At 40.4% G+C, this 20,447-nt stretch overlaps 1 protein-coding gene across 5 annotated transcripts in view; it reads right to left on the bottom strand.

Annotated features, from left to right (window-relative positions):
• The window catches only part of ARHGAP6 (Rho GTPase activating protein 6), a 511,877-nt gene that overhangs the window by 85,943 nt on the left and 405,487 nt on the right, over positions 1–20,447 (bottom strand). For 4 of the 5 annotated variants that reach the window (XM_070464131.1, XM_070464130.1, XM_020911576.2 and 1 more), the window contains exon 2: positions 666–825. In XM_070464131.1, the coding sequence (XP_070320232.1) occupies positions 666–825 (160 nt within the window). Of the gene's footprint in view, positions 1–665; positions 826–16,454; positions 16,755–20,447 lie in introns of those variants that run through there. The other variant, XM_020911578.2, reaches the window with a different exon arrangement.

Below are 20,447 nucleotides of genomic sequence, written 5' to 3'. Positions count from 1 at the left end.
TCAAATTACCTTTCTGTATATGCTAACGCACATTAAAAAGTGCCTTTATAGAAAATAGAAAACATTCAGAAATAGGCTTTACAGATCAAAGGCTTTCAAATATATGTTTCCCATTTTTACCAGAATCAGGATCTGTGTTTGTAAAAACATCAGACAACTAGGCCTGCACTGGCTTCAGCATTATAGTGGTGAACCTTAATAGAGAATGCCAGGTGGATAAAAATGAGTTAACATTGGTATAATAACTGATTCTGGGTTTGCATAAGGTCAAAGGATGTGTTTAACAGATTGCTAAACCATTTAACTGGTTATTTTGAAATCATATTGAGATAGACATGGTTTTTCTTCTAATTTTTTAAGTTGACTTTTTTGAAACTTCTTTTTAACTGGTTGTGCTGAAGCCACGTAGACTGTTGAGATGCATGTGGCTTTCCCCTTTAATGCTCCAAGTCAATCTTCTTTTTAATAAACATATTAGTTGACATGTAAACTGTCCTATTGAACACATCTTTCAAACCGGACCCCAATGCCAGCCAATGACCCAGAAGCTGTAGCTTCCTTCCTGGGTCTGTGGTGGGGCTGAGATGAATCTGCAGCTTGTAACTCTGGCAGAGCTTTTGTTTGACTGGCAACATCCCCCACGGAATGGCAAAATGGGGCCTTACCTTTGGGAATGGTGATCTGACAACTCAGGTCACAGTCCTGCTGCAGCTGATAAAAAGCCACTTCCTGTAGGCGGGCTCGCTCCAACTCTGAGAGGCTCTGGATGGGCACTGACCTCAACCGCACGCTGCGGCCCGACATACTGTTCCAGGTGAAATCACCCTGCAGACCAAAGGGGAAAACATCAACGGTCATACAGTGATCTGCAACTCACAAACCTCAGCCTCTTCCTCAATTGGTCATAATGTCAAGCAAACTTCATTTTTGTGTTTAAAAATCAGTTCTCAGTCCCTAAAATCCAAGCCACTCTTGGTTAACTGTGGATTTTCTCAGCCAATTGCAAACATCCCAGTCTGGAGAATCTTCTAGGTCACCCGATCTCATAAAATGACACAAAGAAAACCATGTGGAAAGATACTTCAAGATACTGCTTCCTCTCTTTTATGGAAACACATGCAAACTTTTTCATTTTTATTTCTCAGTAACAGAAAACACTACTGCTAATTGCCATCATGCAAAGGCTAACAGAGTTTTGCCAAGAGAATGCACTGGTAATATCAAACAGCCTCGTACAACAACACAAGAGACAACTCTACCCATGGACATCACCAGATGGTCAATACCGAAATCAGATGGATTATATTATTTGCAGTCAAAAGATGGGAAAGCTCTATACAGTCAGCAAAAATAAGACCAGGAGCTGACTGTGGCTCAGATCATGAACTCCTTATTGCAAAATTCAGACTTAAATTGAAGAAAGTAGGGAAAACCACTAGACCATTCAGGTATGACCTAAATCAAATCCCTTATGATTATATAGTAGAAGTGACAAATAGATTCAAGGGATTAGATCTGATAGACAGAGTGCCTGAAGAACTATGGATGGAGGTTCATGACATTGTACAGGAGACAGGGATCAAGACCATCCCCAAGAAAAAGAAATGCAAAATGGTTGTCTGAGGAGGACTTACATATAGCTGAGAAAAGAAGAGAAGCGAAGGCAAAGGAGAAAAGGAAAGATATACCCATTTGAATGCAGAGTTCCAAAAAATAGCAAGGAGAGATAAGAAAGCCTTCCTCATAGAGGAAAACAACAGAATGGGAAAGACTAGAGATCTCTTCAAGAAAATTAGAGATACCAAGGGAACATTTCATGCAAAGATGGACACAATAAAGGACAGAAAAGATATGGACCTAAACAAAGGAGAAGATATTAAGAAGAGGTGGCAAGAATGCACAGAAGAACTATACAAAAAAGATCTTCATGACCTAGATAACCACGATGGTGTGATCACTCACCTAGAGCCAGACATCCTGGAATGCAAAGTCAAGAGATGGAAATACCAGACCACCTGACCTGCCTCCTGAGAAATCTGTACACAGGTCAAGAAGCAACAGTTAGAACTGGACATGGAACAACAGACTGGTTCCAAATCAGGAAAGGAGTACATCAAGGCTGTATATTGTCACCTTGCTTATTTAACTTATATGCAGAGTACATCATGTGAAATGCTGGGCTGGATGAAGCACAAGCTGGAATCAAGATTGCTGGGAGAAATATCAATAACCTCAGATATGCAGATGACACCACCCTTATGGAAGAAAGTGAAGAACTAAAGAGCCTCTTGATGAAAGTGAAAGAGGAGAGTGAAAAAGTTGACTTAAAACTCAACATTCAAAAAACTAAGATCATGGCATCTGGTCCCATCATTTCATGGCAAATAGATGGAGAAACAATGGAAACAGTGACAGACTTTATTTTGGGGGGCTCCAAAATCACTGCAGATGGTGACTGCAGCCATGAAATTAAAAGATGCTTACTCCTTGGAAGAAAAGCTATGACCAACCTAGATAGCATATTAAAAGCAGAGACATCACTTTGCCAACAAAGGTCTGTCTAGTCAAAGCTATGGTTTTTCCAGTAGTCATGTATGGATGTGAGAGTTGGACTGTAAAGAAAGCTGAGCACCAAAGAATTGATGCTTTTGAACTGTGGTGTTGGAGAAGACTCTTGAGAGTCCCTTGGACAGCAAGGAGATCCAACCAGTCCATCCTAAAGGAGATCAGTCCTGGGTATTCATTGGAAGGACTGATGCTGAAGCTGAAACTCCAATACTTTGGCCACCTGATGTGAAGAACTGACTCATTGGAAAAGACCCTGGTGCTGGGAAAGATTGAAGGCAGGAGGAGAAAGGGATGACAGAGGATGAGATGGTTGGATGGCATCACTGACACAATGGACATGAGTTTGAGCAAGCTCCAGTTGGTGATGAACAGGGAAGTCTGGTGTGCATGGGGTCACAAAGAGTCAGACACAACTGAGTGACTGAACTGAATTGCCATGATGCACACTAGACATGGGAATAGAAACATATGTTGATAGCCTCCTGTGTACCAGTGATGGAGTCAAGGGATTTTTAGTCACTCTTTCAAACAACCTTAAGAGGCAGTTAGCATTTCTGACCTTATCTTATATAATATTTAATAACAACTATATAATAATACAATCTAGTATATTTATAATATATGACACAATGTATTATTATTATATATAATATTTACTTATGATACATTATCACAATGTTTACTTAGGATACATTATGTTGATATTACAGTAATATATAGTATGTATAAATATAATATGGCTTCCCAGGTGGCTCAGTGGGTAAACAATCCACCTGCAATGCAGGAGATGTGGGTTAGATCCCTGGGTCGGGAAGATCTCCTGGAAAAGGGCATGGCAACCCACTCCAGTATTCTTGCCTGGAGAATCCCATGGACAGAGGAGCCTGGCGGGCTATAGTCCATGGGATCACAAAGAGTCGGACATGACTGAAGTGACTGAGCAAATGCAGCACACAAATATAATATAGATTAATTGAGGCTTAAGAAGGTTAAGTAATTTCCCCCAAATTGTAAAACTTACAAGACTTGAAATCAACCAAGACTTAAGCTAAAAAGGCTTAGGCTTTTAAATTCTATGCTAAATTGTAACCACTGAGTTTCTATTTTATAGCAGTCTAATGAGTTATTTTCATCATTGAAAGTATACAGATATGATCGATAAAAAGTACATATACATATAGACATGTGATGTGAAAATACTCCACATCAAAGACTCAAAGCAGAGATTCCCACAATCCTGGGTTTGTTTGTGTGCACACATACACATCGCTGATTCCACTGAGAGTGAATATCTCTACCCTTGACACAGACAGTGAGAAAGTGATGACATAAGAAACAACACCTTGCAGTCCTCTGAAACCTAGTGTCCCCTCACAGAGAAGGAATTCCTAGGAATCACAGATATCAGCCAGGGTACAACAGCTTTGATGAGGTAGCTATTGTTTCCTCAACAATCAAGAAAAGTTCTGCGAGGAGGAACAGTGTTGGGCCCCACAGACACGGCCAGGGATTTGCTGTGTATGCGGGAAACATTAAGGAATCCCCAAAGAGTTCATCACCGTCATCAATTATTCACCTGAAAGAAGAGAGACAGAAAGACTGGCCCCAGAGACTATTAAGACACCTTTCTTCCGTACTGGTAGCAAATTCCTGCCTAAATGGTTTGTTCCAAAGAGTAAATGGAAGTATGTTAATGCTTGGATTTTTTTCCCCCTCTTTATCTGGGATTTCACTGATTTATTTATTCATTGTTTTAGCAAATGGAGATATCATACTCTGGTGTGCATGCTCAGTTGCTCAGTCATGTCTGACTCTTTGTGACCCCATGGACTGTAGCCCGCCAGGCTTCTCTGTCCATGGATTTTCCAGACAAGAATACTGGAGTGGGTTGTCATTTCCTTCTCCAGGAGATCTTCTCCAACCCAGGGATCAAACCCGTGTCTCTTCCTTGGCTAGTGGATTCTTTACCACCGCACCACTTTGGCAGGAGTAGAAAATAAACCAGGGTAAGCAAAGGATATAGTATGTTGAATAACAACAGCTAAGGATGGGGGAAGAAAGCAGGGAAGGGGTCAGCAGTGTTAGCAGAGGACAAAGATTTACAGTGTTAGATTGGCGGGGGGGAGCCACTGGGAAAGACCTCACAGGGAAGGCTATGTTTCATTAAACATGCACACACCAGTGCATCCCAGATGGGAAGTTCCAGATGAGTTGGTGATTTCTTTCTTTCTTTTTTTTTTTTTTGCTTTACCACAAAGCATGTGGGATCTTAGTTCCCCGACCAGGGATTGAACTCATGTCCCCTGCATTGGAACCATGGAGTCTTAACCACTGGACTGCCAGGGAACTCACCGGTGATTTTTAAATATGAAGTTTAGGTATCAAATGGAGCTCACTGCTACCTGAAGTGTCAAAATGGAATTACATACCTATTCTTTAAAAGCATTTAAAATATATGCCCTCCAATGGCTGGGTTATCTGTAGCAGGGGTTGGCTATCTTTTTCTGTAAAAGGCCAGAAAGTAAATATTTCAGGCTTTGTGGGCCACGTGGTCTCTGTCAAAACTACTCAGATCTGCCTTTGTGGCATGAAAGCAACCATAGTTTATAAGTGAATGGGTATGGCTGTGTGCCAATCAAACTTCATTTACAAGAGAAGGTGGAAGGCTGGATTTGGACAGTGGGCCACAATTTGCCAACCTATGTATAATAGCTTATGACTCAAGTAAAATAAACCAATCCCTACAAGATACATTTTATTTTTTTATTTACTATGTCCTCCAGGGCTTCCCTGGTGGCTCAGTGGTAAAGAATCTGCATATAAAGCAGGAAACATAGGTCCGATCCCTGGGTTGCGAGGATCTCCTGAAGAAGGAACTGGCAACCCACTCTAGGATTCTTGACTGGAAAATTTCATGGACAGAGGAACCTAGTAGGCTATAGTTTATGGGGTTCATGGGGGTTGCAAAGGGTCGGACATGACTGAATGAGTAAACAACAACAAATGTCCTGCTGCATAATTAATTTGAACAAAATGTAATGAACACCTATTACATGCCAAAAACAGTACTAGGCTTGAGATTATCAAAATGACAACAGTCCTTGTCCTTAAGGAGTTGAATTTTCGTACGAAGAACACACTCAATCCATGAAATCCAGAGACTGTGATATAAGAAGTAAGAGCCAAATGCAATGGGATGCCTAGAATAAAAGCCTTTGAAATCAATCTGGGGATGAAGGCAGGCTTTATAAGAAGGCAGTGTTTCACTGGAGGCTTGAAGTTGAATAAGAGGAGTAAGGGTTTGCTTAGTAGAAATGCAACATTGAAAAAAAAATCAGTGGGTGCCAAGGCAAATGAATTTGAGAGAACAGGCTTGTTTGGGGGAAATTACAAGGCTAGAAGAAAGGAAACAGCAGGAGGTAAAGAAATCAGGGCCAGATCCTGGAGAGCTATCTCTGTAGGGTTTTACTCAGCCAGTGATGGCTAGTCATTAAGGAACCTTGGTTAAGAGAGGAACATGATCAGATTTGCATAAGGGAAAGATGACTGGAAACACAGTTCTAAAGGAATTGAGGGAGAAAGCAAGCCGAAGATGCAGAGATCAGAAGAGACAGCGGACTAGGTAGGATGCTGGTTGAAATTGGAATAGATGGAGAGATACTTAGAACCACAAAGATGCTTGGGGACAAACTGTATCTAGTGGGGGGTTGAGAAGGGGCAATCTAGGATGACTTAAACATTTCTGGCTTGAGCAACTGGGAGGATGATACACTAAATCACCAATATGAGAATGAGCAGAAGGGACTTAGGTCTGGTGTGTGTGTGTGTGTGGGGGGGGCATGTGGAGAAGAAAGATGTTCAAATTTTGAAACTGATATTTTATCTCTAAATATAAATAAATAAAACACATTCCCAAATCTGGCAAAATAGAAGCCAGCCAGTTTACATCTTTCTTGAGTCTTCGTCTTCTTCTCTCAACTACAATAGTTCCTTTGCAATCAAGTAATACATAGTTTTGGAAACTGTTCACAAATGACTACACTTAGCATAATAAAAAATGAAGTGTGGTGTTTTAAATTCTTCTGAGTCCATTATACATCATAGCCCATGACTCTTAACTTTGTAGAATTTAACTTCTTTGGAAAATTTGGAATTACTAGCCAAAAGGGAGAAAAGGCTTGGTCTATTTGTAAAGACTTGAATGTATGGAGTTGCTGTCTCCTGCAACTTTAGTTCTTGCAGCAGCTGATGGTTCCAGAGAAGGCTACAGACAAACCCAGAAAGAGAAAAGAATGGGCACTTTCTTGAAAGCACAGCAACTGCATTGATCAGGCTTTGGAAACATCATTTCTCAAAGGAGACAAAACTGTCCCCAGAATCAATTGGTTCTTAACCCCATCCTTAGGACATGGCTGAAAAAACAATGTTCCTAGGAGAGAAAGTTATCAAATAATAAATGAAGAGGGACTTTGAAGACATCTCAAAAGCAGTATATTATCAAATGTGCGGCATATTAAAAATATCATTCAGTTACATTTTTGATTATGGGTAATGGACCAAGTTGTTTCATAATCACAAACATAATGTACCAGAAACTTGAATAATTGAAGCCAAAAGAGTTCATTCAGACTTGGAAAAGTCTGTATGGGCTACTTCAGTTCATCACCCTTCATCCTCTCCACCATCTCATTGTCTTTGCTACTACCTGCCAATCAGCAGTCATAATACATCAAATAATCTCCATCTTCCCCTAGGTCCCAATTTTCTCAGTGTTCCCAGTTTATATTTCCACTGTTGTGAATTTTTCATGACTTTGTTTCAAATTAAGTACATGCAATTTCAACATTTTTTTTTTAAGTTGGAAACACGAGGTTCATTTTGGGAAAATTATAAAATGAACACAACTCACAGGCTAAACCTATATTCTTTCACAGTATCTTGGGATAAAGTCAGGAGGTATGTGACTGGTCTAAATGATCTAGAACAGTGTTCTTTATTTTAATTTTTATCCCTAAAGCAGTAGAGACATTTTGAGAATAAAATGTCTAACTTCAGAGCCAAGCACACATAGAGTCAAGGAAATGTCACAACACAATGGCTGGGAAAGCTGCAAACATGTCTTAGAATTACAGTTGGATTGCTTTTTAAGGTATGATAATTTAGTGATCCCTGGGTCAGGAAGATCCCCTGGGGAAGGAAATGGCAACCCACTTCAATATTCTTGCCTGGAGAATCCCATGGACAGAGGAGCCTGGTGGGATATGGTCCATGGCATCGCAGAATCAAACTCAACTGAGCGACTAAATAACAACAACTGTATAGAGTACAGTAGTACAGTATCTTTATTTCAAGTCCAGGATGTCCAGAAGCAAGCATAAAGGCTTGTTATTTTTTGTGTTTGTTTGTTTTTTATGTATTATTTGTGTGAAAAGTATTATAAACTTATTACAGTACAGTACTATATAGCCAACTGTGTTAGTTGGGTACCTAGGCTAACTTTGTTGGACTTAACGAATAAATTTGGACTTATGATCTCAATCTTGGAACAGAGCTCTTTCATATGTAGGGGATTTAGGAGACTTAGTCGAATGCATCCACCTTGTCTCAATTCACATCATCTTTTAAAATTAAAGAACTTTTTCTCAAAACATTCATCCAAGGTTTATGCAAGTTCTCCTAAAGATCAAATCAGAGTATTCTCAATGAAGTCTAAAATCAGCTTTTTTTTTTCCTGCCTCCTCACTTCATTCAGGTTGCTACAGCTTAGGACAGAGTCCCCAGATGCGGCGCCCATGGGAACCATACAGACTAGTGTGGGGGGGAGGCAGTCTATGAGCTTTCCACATCTCCTGGTTGCCTCTTCCTAGAATCCCCAGAATCACAGTGTTTATGTGTGTAAAATATATTTGCCTTTATATTATGAAAACTGTCAAATATGAGCAAAGACAGAGACTAATGACCTCACAGAAGTTTTGGTGAGGTATCTGCTCTGCAGTTGAGCACATATATTGAGCATATATATGGTTTTCTGATTGGCCCACGCAATCAGGATTGTGAACCACTGTGGTCAAATGTTGACCAGATTCGGGTTGGGTTCTAGTAAGTCTGCTTTCCCTAGAAAATTCAAGACATTCACTACCACCAAAGAAAGATGCAACTTTACCAGAAGGTGCGATTTTCTGAAACAAAATGTGAGCTTTAAGGCACCCAGCAGTAAGCATGTTCTGCTTTCTTTTATTGAACAAATGCAGTGATGCCATAACCTCATTCATTCCTCATTTATTCAACAACCACAACAACAAATGACTTGAACCTGACACTCAGAGATGAAAGCCTATACTCTTAGCCACTACAATATCCTGGCTGGTGGATACAAAGCTTGAGAGATGCTCTTCAGCCTGCAGTCCGTTCTGTGGAGGCAGAGAGAAGTATAGTGCGGAGTTACTAGACAGAAGGTGTGGCAGCCAGAATAATAGCCCCTGCCCCCAAAGATGGCCACCTCTTAATTCCTGTGACTGTGTTACCTTACCTGGCAAAAGGGGCTGTGTAGATGTGATTAAGTTAAGGGATCCTGAGACAGTGAGGTTATTATGGATTATCCAGACGAATGCAATGTCATCAAAGAGTCCGGAGGAAGAGGTGGCTGTGTGTGTGTGTGTGTGTGTGAGAGAGAGAGAGAGAGAGAGAGAGAGAGATTGATTTGAAGATACTAGGCTGACACTTTTAAAGATGGAGGAAAGAGCCATAAGCCAAGAAATGTAGGCAGCTACTAAAAGCTGGAAAAGGCAAGGCACAGATTCTCCCCCAGAGCCCCCAAAAGGAATGCAGCCTTTGATCTCAGTAGAGTGAGACTGACATCCAAAACTGTATGACATTAAATTTCTGATGCTTTCAATTTATGATAATTTGTCACATCTGCAATAAATAGGAAACTAACAGAGGAGGAATAGGAGGGAGCATTAGAAGAGAATGTTGGTGAGGTCAAGGGGACTGAGTTCAGATGACAATAAGCTCCCAAACACTGTAGAAGGTAGATCAAGACCTGTCAGATTTTTATCTACTGGTGCTAAAGTGCTGCTTCACACTATAGGTATCCCACCAATGATTTAAGCTGTAAAGTTTCCAAGACTGGAATCCTGAAAGCCCTTTCCCCACTAACTAGAATTTTAGAAAGTTACACATTGTAAATATTTCAGGCTTGTGGTTCATATAGTCTTTGTCACAACTACTCAGATCTGCCAATGCAGCACAAAGGCAGCCATAAACCACGTAAACAAAAGTTCCAATAAAATTTTAGTCATCAGTTCAGTTCAGTCGCTCAGTTGTGTCCGACTCTTTGAGACCCCATGGACTGCAGCATGCCAGGCCTCCCTGTCCATCACCAACTCCTGGAGTTTACCCAAACTCATGTCCATTGAGTCGGTGATGCCATCCAACCATCTCATCCTCTGTTGTCCCCTTCTCCTCCTGCCTTCAATCTTTCCCAGCATCAGGGTCTTTTCCAATGAGTCAGCTCTTCACAACAGGTGGCCAAAGTTGAGCCACTAAATATCAGGTGGCTGAGTTTCAGCTTCAGCATCAGTCCTTCCAATGAACACCCAGGACTGATCTCCTTTAGGATGGACTGGTTGGATCTCCTTGCAGTCCAAGGGACTCTCAAGAGTCTTCTACAATGCCACAGTTCAAAAGCATCAATTCTTTGGCGCTCAGCTTTCTTTACAGTCCAACTCTCACATCCATACGTGACTACTGGAAAAATCATAGCCTTGACTAGACGGACCTTTGTTGGCAAAGTAATGTCTCTCTGCTTTGTTTAATATGCTGTCTAGGTTGGTCATAACTTTCCTTCCAAGGAGTAAGTGTCTTTTAGTCATAGACACTAAAATTCTAATATCATATAATTTTCAAGTCACAAAATAATATTCTTCTGACTTTTTTCAATCATTTAAAAATGCAAAAACCATTCTAGGCATGGCGGTCATACAAAAAAAATTTGGCCCACTGACTGTAGTTTGTCAACCCTTGGTATAAAGAGATTGGATCCTATGCATATTTATTTGGCATCTACTCTCACGTGGCCAAGACCCAGTCCCTAGCACGCTGCATCATGAGCTATATATATCAGCTAGATTCATGAGAGCAAGAGCCTTGTCTGGTTTACTGACCTTGGTGTTCCCAGTACCCAAGCTAGTACCTGGCAAAAAATTATCACTGAAGATGAAATAATTCACAAATAATAAATATCCGTCAGTCTAAGGACTACAAGAATAAGGTACATCATGAGTCCAATAGGAAATTGGAACCTCACCAACTCATGTAATGCTGTGTCTATGAGGGAGAATATCTTCTGGATTTGAATAAATTGCTAAGAAACAGTCTTTTGAAACAAAACCTGCAGATGAGCCCCCAAATGCCAATATATGAGGGCAGAAAATAAGTGTAAGAATATCAGACCTGTGGAATAATGAAACTATGACACTCACACTCACACATCAGATCTCTTATGAGCAGGAAGACACAAACACAAAGGTCAAATGTTGCCTGTGACACTCACTACACGGGCCACAAAGCAATAAACAAGCACCCAGAAGCATGCCAAAGCCCACCAGCACAGCCTAGAATGTTTCTGGCTGTTCCTCAATTCAGAAATACACACTCCAGGCCAGCATTTTTCTTTGATGACTGTTTATCTCCTAAGTGGATGACTCATTTTAAGGCTCTCCAGATCCAGTTTTTGAGAGGTTGTCACAGGATTTTCTTCTTTTAGATTGAAAGTGGAAGATTTCTAATTTGCTTTCATTTCATAAATGTGAGGTTGAAAGTGACCCAATGTTTCTGGATAGACAAAAGACCTTGATATTATAAAAACATCCTTTCATTCTGGGATACCATGGGACAGCATTAATAAAGGGTAATAAAAGGATATAGCAGAGTGATTCTTGGGGGTGATTTTGCCCCCTCAGGGGACATTTGGCAATTTCTGGAAACATTTTTGGCTATCAGGACTCTTGGGTGGGGTTTCCTACTGGCAACTAGTGAGTAGACATCAGGGATTGGCTCAACATCCTACCATACAGAGGACAGCTCCCTGTGCCCACAATGAAGAACTACTACCTGGCTCCAAATGTTCATGACACAGAGATGGAGAGAACCTGGCCTAGCATAAGTTAGGTCTGCTCTTAGGTCCAAATCACACACAATCTCCTTAAAATGATGGTGTCAGAAGATATTAACACTCATGTATCAGTTTTGTTTATCATCAAAGGTATGCACCCTTATATATACTCTTATGCCTGCTATCCATGATTATGTATATTATACATGTATTATTCTGTATATCATATAAATAAATAAGCAGAATCCTAGAAGTTATTTAGAATTAGCATTAAGTAGCACAAACACCACAAGCCAATTTAAAAGAGACAAACAAAAAAGCCTCAAATCTTCATTAACTGGGAACAAATCACCGAAAGCATTAACTAAAGAGATTTCCTTCCCACCAGAAGTATATATCTCCACATCGAGAAAAAAGAAGCAAAAGGCAAACTGAAAAACCAACCATCTAATATCTGTGATTTATTCAGAAAAGTCATTCTTTTGAGCTAAATCGCATCTTTACAAACAGACTTGATTTTCCCATGAAATAAAATTGATTGAAATAATTTTGGTTTTGGTCTATACCACATTGTTTTCTTATGCCCTGGAGACTAGTCTCTAATTGCAGCATCTCTTTAACCTCATCCAACTGTAAACTTCCCAAAGCCCAGTGAGCCAACAAGAAGGGATGCAAGGCTGCTCAAAATATGGTCTGTAGACCTGGGGCAATGGAATTACCTGGGCAGATGATTCTTGTCAACATGTAGGTTTTGGGGCTCTAAGGCAGATTCAGGGAATTATGGTCACAAGGAACAGGACCCAAGTACCTTCGCCATAAACCAGAATCCTCAGGAGATTCGCATCTTTGCACAATAAAGATTGAGACCCATTGGGATGGCAGTAAAGACTTGGATTCATATGGTTATGAGCTCTTTGGCTTGATTCAGAACATCTCTAAGCCTCAGTTTTCTCATAAATAAGATGGAGCAAAGAATAAGACTTACTCCCAGGTTTGTAGTGATGGTATGAGACAATGCAAGTGAATTGCTTGCTGAGTATGTATGAGTTCCCAGCAAGCCCTGAATACATGGTAATTAAAGTTATAATTGGACTTCACTGGTGGCTCAGATGATAAAGAATCTGCCTGGCAATGCAGGAGACTGGGTTTGATCCCTGGGTTAGGAAGATCCCCTGGAGAAGGGAATGGCAACCCACTATGAGTATTCTTGCCTGGAGAATTCCATGAACAGAGGAGCCTGAAGGGTCGCAAAGAGTCAGACTGGACCGAGTGACTAAGCATGTTTACACACACACAAAGCTATAATTAATTTGAACCATCATTCTTCTAAATTGGCCTCCCTTTCAAAAACTTAGCAGTTTTAGTGATACCAAAAACTCTTGAGAAATGTATGTTGAATTCATGAATAAATGATTCCACTATGAGTAAGATGGAGGAGGGCATGGCAACCCACTCCAGTATTCTTGCCTGGAGAATCCCATGGACAGAGGAGCCTGGTGGGCTACAGGCCATAGGGTTGCAAAGAGTCAGACACGACTGAAGCGACTTAGCATGCACGCATGCACAGCTGAACTGTGATTCCACATAGGTGAGAAGCAGAAGACCAGATCAGTAAGTTAAGGGTGGGAAAACTGGCATGCCACTTAGATAAATCATGCCTGGGGCTGAATTTCTTTTGTTTCCTACTGTGGCCACCTGTCATTTACTAATAATTAATACTTGCTGAAGTATGGTGTAAGTTTAAATACCAGGCTCACAACCAACATTTCTGAAAAGGGCTGCCTAGTTCTTTATAACTCCAAAATAAACATATCTCCAACGACAAGGAAATCCCTTCCTCATGAGTTTCCGGGCAAAGTTGAGGGTATTTGCATAGTTGCCACACTCCTGTTTGGACTCTTCAAAGAGGTTATTCCTTTATGAACTCAACAAAATAACTTTTGCTAATTTTTCTTTTCTTGATTCTTCAAGCTCTCCTTCTCAACAGATCTTTAGGAATATTTAATACTTGTAAATGGTAACCCACTCCAGTACTCTTGCGTGGAAAATCCCAGGAATGGAGGAGCCTGGTAGGCTGCAGTCCATGGAGACGCAAAGAGTCGGACACGACTGAGCGACTTCACTTTCACTTTTCAGTTTCATGCGTTGGAGAAGGAAATGGCAACCACTCCAGTGTTCTTGCTGGGAGAATCCTAGGCACGGGGGAGCCTGGTGGGCTGACGTCTATGGGGTCGCACAGAGTCGGTCACGGCTGAAGTGACATAGCAGCATATCTCGCTTAATTTTTTGTATTATTTATCTATTCTGCATTTTTTTCAAAGGCGGAAACTTTAGAAAATTCTGAACATTTGGTTGGTATAACAGTGCATTTTTACTTTTTGCTTTAGTCTATTAGCTATTGATTGCTAGTACAAAAGGTGCCAAAATATGTTAGAGTAACATGATGGAAAAATGGACTTCACTCATTCAGCAAATATTAACGAGCACCTTTGATAAGCCAGGCACCATTCTAGATACTGTGGATTCACTGGGGAACAAAACAAAGAGCTCTCCTGTCATGGAGTGTCCAGGCCAGTGGAGGAAACTGATAAGAAATAAACATAATCAATGAGTCTATTACATAGCAAGTTATAAGGTGATAAGCCCCAAAGAGATAGAGAAGGTAGAGGAAAGTGAGGGGCATCAGGAATGTTGAGAAGGGTTCCAGGGCAACCTTACAGAGAAGGTGATATTTGAACTAACTCTTATGGAGGTGAAGTAATGAGTCAGGCAGATTTCAGGAGATGAGCATCCCAGACAAGGATGAGTTGACGCAGGGGCAGCTTGGGGCAGTGGCTAAAAGCAAAGGTTGGCAAGCTTGGCTGCCTGGGCTTGAGTCCCAGTTCTGTCATTTTCCAGCCATGTGGCTTTTCACAAGCTTATTTTCTCTCTCCATGCTTTGTTTTCCTAATCTATGAAATGGGGATGATGATAAGCCAGGGCCTGGCAAATTACTGCCTGTGAACCAAACCCCATCTATTGATTGTTTTTGCAAATAAAGTTTTATTGGCACATAGCCACAGTCATTCCTTTCAGAACTGTCTACAACTGCTTTCACACTACAATGGCGGAGTTGAGTGGTTCTAACAGAGACTGTCTGGCCTGTCAAGGTGGAAATATTTACTATATGACTCTTTACAGAGAAAGTTTGCTGGCCCCTGGACTAGACTAAAAGTAAAGGCACGCCTATGATTAGGGTTTCTCTTTGGGATCATCATTCTCCTCTCCTAAGATTTTGTTTCTCTGGGCAACATCCTAAAGAACCTATAAAGAGATTATATGACACAGTAAGACTTGGGGATATTGTAAAGTATGTAAAAGCTAAAGTGAAATAAAAGTGGTTCTCTGCAAATGGCCTATTTGTCTGGATTACTGATAAACCAAAACTGAAATGAACATTGTGAAAGCCAGTGCTGTGCTACCACTACTCAAAAAACAATAAACAAACAAACAAATAAACAACTCTCAAATGTCACTCATCACATACATCTTGTTTCCAGTGGAAAAAACCTTTGGCAAGGAAGAGACACAACCACATAGTTGAAGTTCCCAAAGGCAAAAACGTCAGAACAAAACGCCAGTTTCATCTCTGTGTATCCTGAGTTGAATTGTGGACTTGTCTACCAGCCACCAATTTAATTCTGAGTTTTAAGCTTCACTTGAATCTTGGATGGGGAAGAGATAAAAGAGCCCGCACAGATCCCAAGAGTGTGGAAAAATGGAAACCCTTGCAGGAATTAGAAACTTCTCGATGACAGCTCCAGCAGCTGATGGTTTTGCTTGTCTTTCTATAATTAAATTTAGTTCACTGAAATTAGAATGACAGACCTCCAGAGATGGATTGGACCTTGGAGATATGGCTAACACTGTCCACTCTCTGCTAGCTACTGTTCTAAGTCCTTTATTTATATTAACTCATGTAATTCTTACAACAACTCTAAGAACTTTGTTACCATTATTATCCCCATATTTCAGATGAGTCAAGATCACGCACCTAGTAAATGGGAGAATTGGAATTTGAAGCCGGGATGTAGATTCCAGAATCTAGACACTCACAACCATATGTATTTCACCACTTCTCCTGATGAATCAATCTCATCCCTACCTTTACAAAGGAGCAAAGAAAAATCCAAAAAAGTTAGGTGACCCCTGCAGTAGCAGTGGGATCTGCATTGTAAGAGTCACATTCTACCTTTTCCACCACCGAATCTTTTCATTCTGAGACATACTCTTGTAATAGTATAAACCAGAGATTACGTAAAAATCCTAAAGCTTAAGGTTTTACTCTTTTATAAAGCAGAGCACATTTGATTTATGATTAGGCTTATCTAATGTCTGAGCTGTTCTGCAAAGCCCACATTTATCATAGCCACGGCAACTAAAATATTGCCCTGAGTTCAAGAAGTCTAGAGGGGGAAATAAGCTACTTTACCCTTTCAGACCTGAAAACAGCCTGTGGTGAATCTTTGTAGAAATCAGCCCAGATTCACTTCATCATGGCATGCTCCTTTCTGGTCCGATTTGCTCATTTCAAGCTGCTCCAATATCATCAATCAATCTAAAAATAATGTTCCCATAAATCTCCATTGGCACAGGCAGACTTAGCTGTCACACATCTCAGACACTGATCAATCCACTTTTCTTCCCAAATCACAAGACAAATGTGGAAGAATCACAACATTATATCACAATAATCTGGAAAAGAGGAAGTATAGATATTTATATTGCTTACCCATGAATTACATTCAGCTGTGTCTTTGCTGTCCTCTCTAATTTCACTGAGCTAAGCCTGGAGTAGGAACTTGAGTCTGTTTAAAAAAAATTATTTTTTTGATGAAAAATACATCCTGAAATGGCAGATTGCAGCGAGTGTCTGAGAAATGGCCCAGCTGGCATATAGCTGACTCCCACGATACCTTTTGTTGCCAGAGACCTCCGCTACCATACGTCTCGGGACCAAAAAAAAAAATGCTATCTTTTCATCGGACCATTGAGAAGTTCCTGTCCCTTCAGAATGGAGGCAGGCTGTGTCGCTGAGTGAGTGAGTGAGTGTGCGAGTGACTGAGTGTGTGTGTGTGTGTGTGTGTGTGTGAAAGCAGTGCTAAGAGGGAGGAACAAAAAGAACGCAGAGAAATTGAAACTGGATTTCCTGATTTTTATTTTAATAAGACTATTTTGAAGAGATATTCTGGAGTTAGAAAAGGATTCCTCTAAAAAAATCCCCTTTTCCACAGGGATCTACAAATGGTAATTGGACTGTAACTGTGCAAACTGTCCTTATTAGGAATCAACCAAAGAATGACAGAAGCCTCGGGTAAAACCTCTGAGAGCGTGATAAACCACATAGGGTGTTTTCTTTGTTTAGGATAAAGTCTCAATTCTTACATTCCATTTTAAAAACACTGACTTCTTCATTTTTCTAACACTAGTAAAAAAAAAAATTAAAAAAACAAAAAGGTTTCATTCTCCCTTATACTGAAGCACAACACATGCTCTGAATTTTACGCTCTTTGTAAAACAATAGTCCTTGAGAAGTTGTTCATTTCCTGCACGGGGGTGTGGAGGTCAGAGTGGGTGTAACCACTGTGGCCCTGTTTAAGAGGGTGCAGGTTGGGGGTGGGGGCAGTGGGGAGACGGCCTTGAAGAGCAGAGAGAAAAGGAAAGATTAAAAACATATCCTGATCACTTATTACCTTGATCTCCATGTATTCCACATGGCACTGAACCAAAAATAACTCAAAAAGACATCTTTGTTTTCCAGTCAATATGAAGTTATAGTTCTCCTGTGGTCGCAAGTGAGTTCCAACAAAAGAATCACTGTGATTATAACTGACAAACTGAGAAATGATTTCATGGAAGAGCTTACTGACTCAAAATTTAGGGACTCAGTACATTTTTTACTAGGATTCTGTGAGGTTAATCATCACTTGATATAAGCCACACACAGCTTCTGTTGCTCCTGATATTTATTTAGTGAGAGGAAAGAATTTAAAAACAATAAAATACATCAGATGTTTCTCTTTACTAGAACAATTACACTTACAGAGAAATGCAGAGTGAAAATTTACCTGTTGTAGCATATACCCTCACCCCCACTACTCTCAAAACTCAGATATTGAAAAGTCATCATTTCAGCGGATAGTGAATAAGGTTCACGTAATCTGAATACTCATTTATGGAATTCAGACTCACCAATCAAGTTATTTAATATAATACTTTGCATGGAAATGATAAGTATGAGATTCATTTGTCATTGTTGGGCAAGTGGTCTTTCAGTTTATGAATAGATGGAAGCAGTCTGTAATCCTCAGTGAGTCCTTATTAAGTGTCAGATATTGTTCTAAACATTTTATGGGCATTGACTCATTTAACCGATGAAAGGATTTTAAAAAGTAGTTTATATTTTTATCCCCATATAATAGATGAAAAACAGAAGCTCAAGAGGTTAAGTAACTTACTCCCAAATTCACAGCTCATAAGTAATGCAGCTGTGATCCCAATTATATTACGGTTTTTCTATGAAATTGGCTGGAAGACAAAGCCAAGGTTAACAAGCAGCCGTAGTCGGAGCCATGTCATGGTGTTCAGTAAGAAATAGACACAGGGATTTAATGAGTACAGTTACCTAAGCCTGGAGTGGCCTGTTCATTTGATGGAGACATACACTGTCAGGCCCATAAATGTTTCATGAGAAAGTGAGCATTTCTTCAAGTGGCTAATCTCAAATAATCTCAAGAGACAATGTCTTGTGAAATTCCTAGTTTTGCACTTTCAGGGCAAAAATATTATAGAACCACTCTCAAACTTTTGGAGTGAACACATTTCTGATGATACCACCGTTTTGCTTAAAACCCTTTGATGTCTTCCCTTTAGCTCATGGATAAAGTTTTAAGAGTGGAACCAAGTCAAGCTTTGAGAGGATATGCAGAAATAATGGAGAAGTTGTGTATCTCTGGCATTCTTTGGAAAAATGCATTCAAGCCAGAAAAACAAAGGAATCTTTTTTAAGATTCAAATATTCTTTAAGTAGAACCAAGAAGAGGCCAAAAAGTCACCCAAACAGCCTTTGAAATAAGTATCAGGAAGCAATCATAAGGTCCAATCTGTGGAAGAGTTTTGCCACCCAGAAAAAAATGCCAGGAACATGGTGATCTTTTACCCACTTAACTCTTGATTAGCCAAGGATACCAAGCAACAATTTACAGCCTCAAAATCTAAGCCATTAAGCATTTACTCCTGACTCTTACTCTGGATTATTATTGTTTATATCACTGGGGACATTTTGCACTTTCAGGGCAAAAATATTATAGAACCACTCTCAAACTTTTGGAGTGAACACACTTCTGATGATACCACCGTTTTGCTTAAAACCCTTTGAGGTCTCCCCTTTAGCTCATGGATAAAGTTCAGATTCCTCAGCATGGCATCCATTGCCATGTGTGCTGATTTAAACAGAATAAAATCAAATATTCATTGCAAAACAGAAAATAATAACAATAATTGAAAATACTGAGCATATATTAGGTGATATGCAATACACATGTGGTATGTATTCACTCCCACAATTGCATTTTACAGATGTGGTCATGGAGCAATATAAATAGAGGAAAAGACTCACAGGCTGCACAAAGACTTCTTCATGGGCTCTCAGCTAAATGGCCCATCCCAGTCTCCTTTGCACAGGGTAGAGGTCATATGACTAAACTCTAAGCAATGGACTGCTGGAGGAAGTGATAGGCTTCATTTCTAGCCTTGGCCCATAAAAACCTGGAGACAACATCTCTCAAAGCTACATGAGGTCATCCCAGGCATGGGCCACACTTCTCAATATTCATGCCCGAGTGTCCCCTGCTCTTCAGTTCTGACCACCTCTGTGATCTGCCTTAACCAATCAAACATGGCGGAAATGACAGTGAGATAATTTTGGACCTAAGACCTAAGAAGTTCTGGAGATTTCCACTTTTGCATTCTTGGGACCCTGGAACCACCATGTCATAACTGTGGCTACTCTACTGGAAAGACCACCTGGAGAGGCCACATGGAGTGTGAGAAGAGCTTAGCTGTCCCAATGTCTCAGCTCAATCCAGCCTCCAGACAACTTCCCAGTTGAGTGAAGTCTTATGAGTGACCTCTGTCAAGGCCAGCAGAAGTGTTCAGCTGAGCCCAGATCAGATTGCAGGACCATCAGCAAATAAAGCAGTGGTTGTTCTAGGCCATTGAAGCTGGGGGGGGGGGGAAGGTGGGGGTTGTTTTGATACAGTGAATAGCCAAATCAATATCTTCTTGTGTTGAAGATAGTGGAGCAACAGGAAAAAAACAGCTTGGGTCCTTGAAACCTTTAAACCTTGTTTGGAACATAGCCATCCTATCAATCATAGAGAATATGATTGATACTATACAAAAGTGAAAGTGAAAGAGAAAGGCGCTCAGTTGTGTCCGACTCGTTGTGACCCCATGGACTGTTCTCCAGGTAAGAATACTGGAGTGGGTAGCCTTTTCCTTTTCCAGGGGATCTTCCCAACCTAGGGATCAAACCCAGGTCTCCTGAATTGCAGGCAGATTCTTTACCAGCTGAGCCACCAGGAAAGCCCAACAATATGAGTGAGTAACAAACTTTATGGTGAGATTTGGGAACATTTGTGGTATAGCAATCAACCTCACCTTTTTAAACTTCTTTTGTACACACGGATCACAATTCTAAACAGTTTGAATCTGGAGTGTTACC

This window comes from Odocoileus virginianus, unplaced genomic scaffold (genome assembly GCF_023699985.2).
Source record: "Odocoileus virginianus isolate 20LAN1187 ecotype Illinois unplaced genomic scaffold, Ovbor_1.2 Unplaced_Contig_16, whole genome shotgun sequence".
Lineage (NCBI taxonomy): Eukaryota > Metazoa > Chordata > Mammalia > Artiodactyla > Cervidae > Odocoileus > Odocoileus virginianus.
The sequence above is the reverse complement of the archived record's forward strand: the minus strand, read 5'-3'. Positions and strand labels throughout refer to the sequence as shown.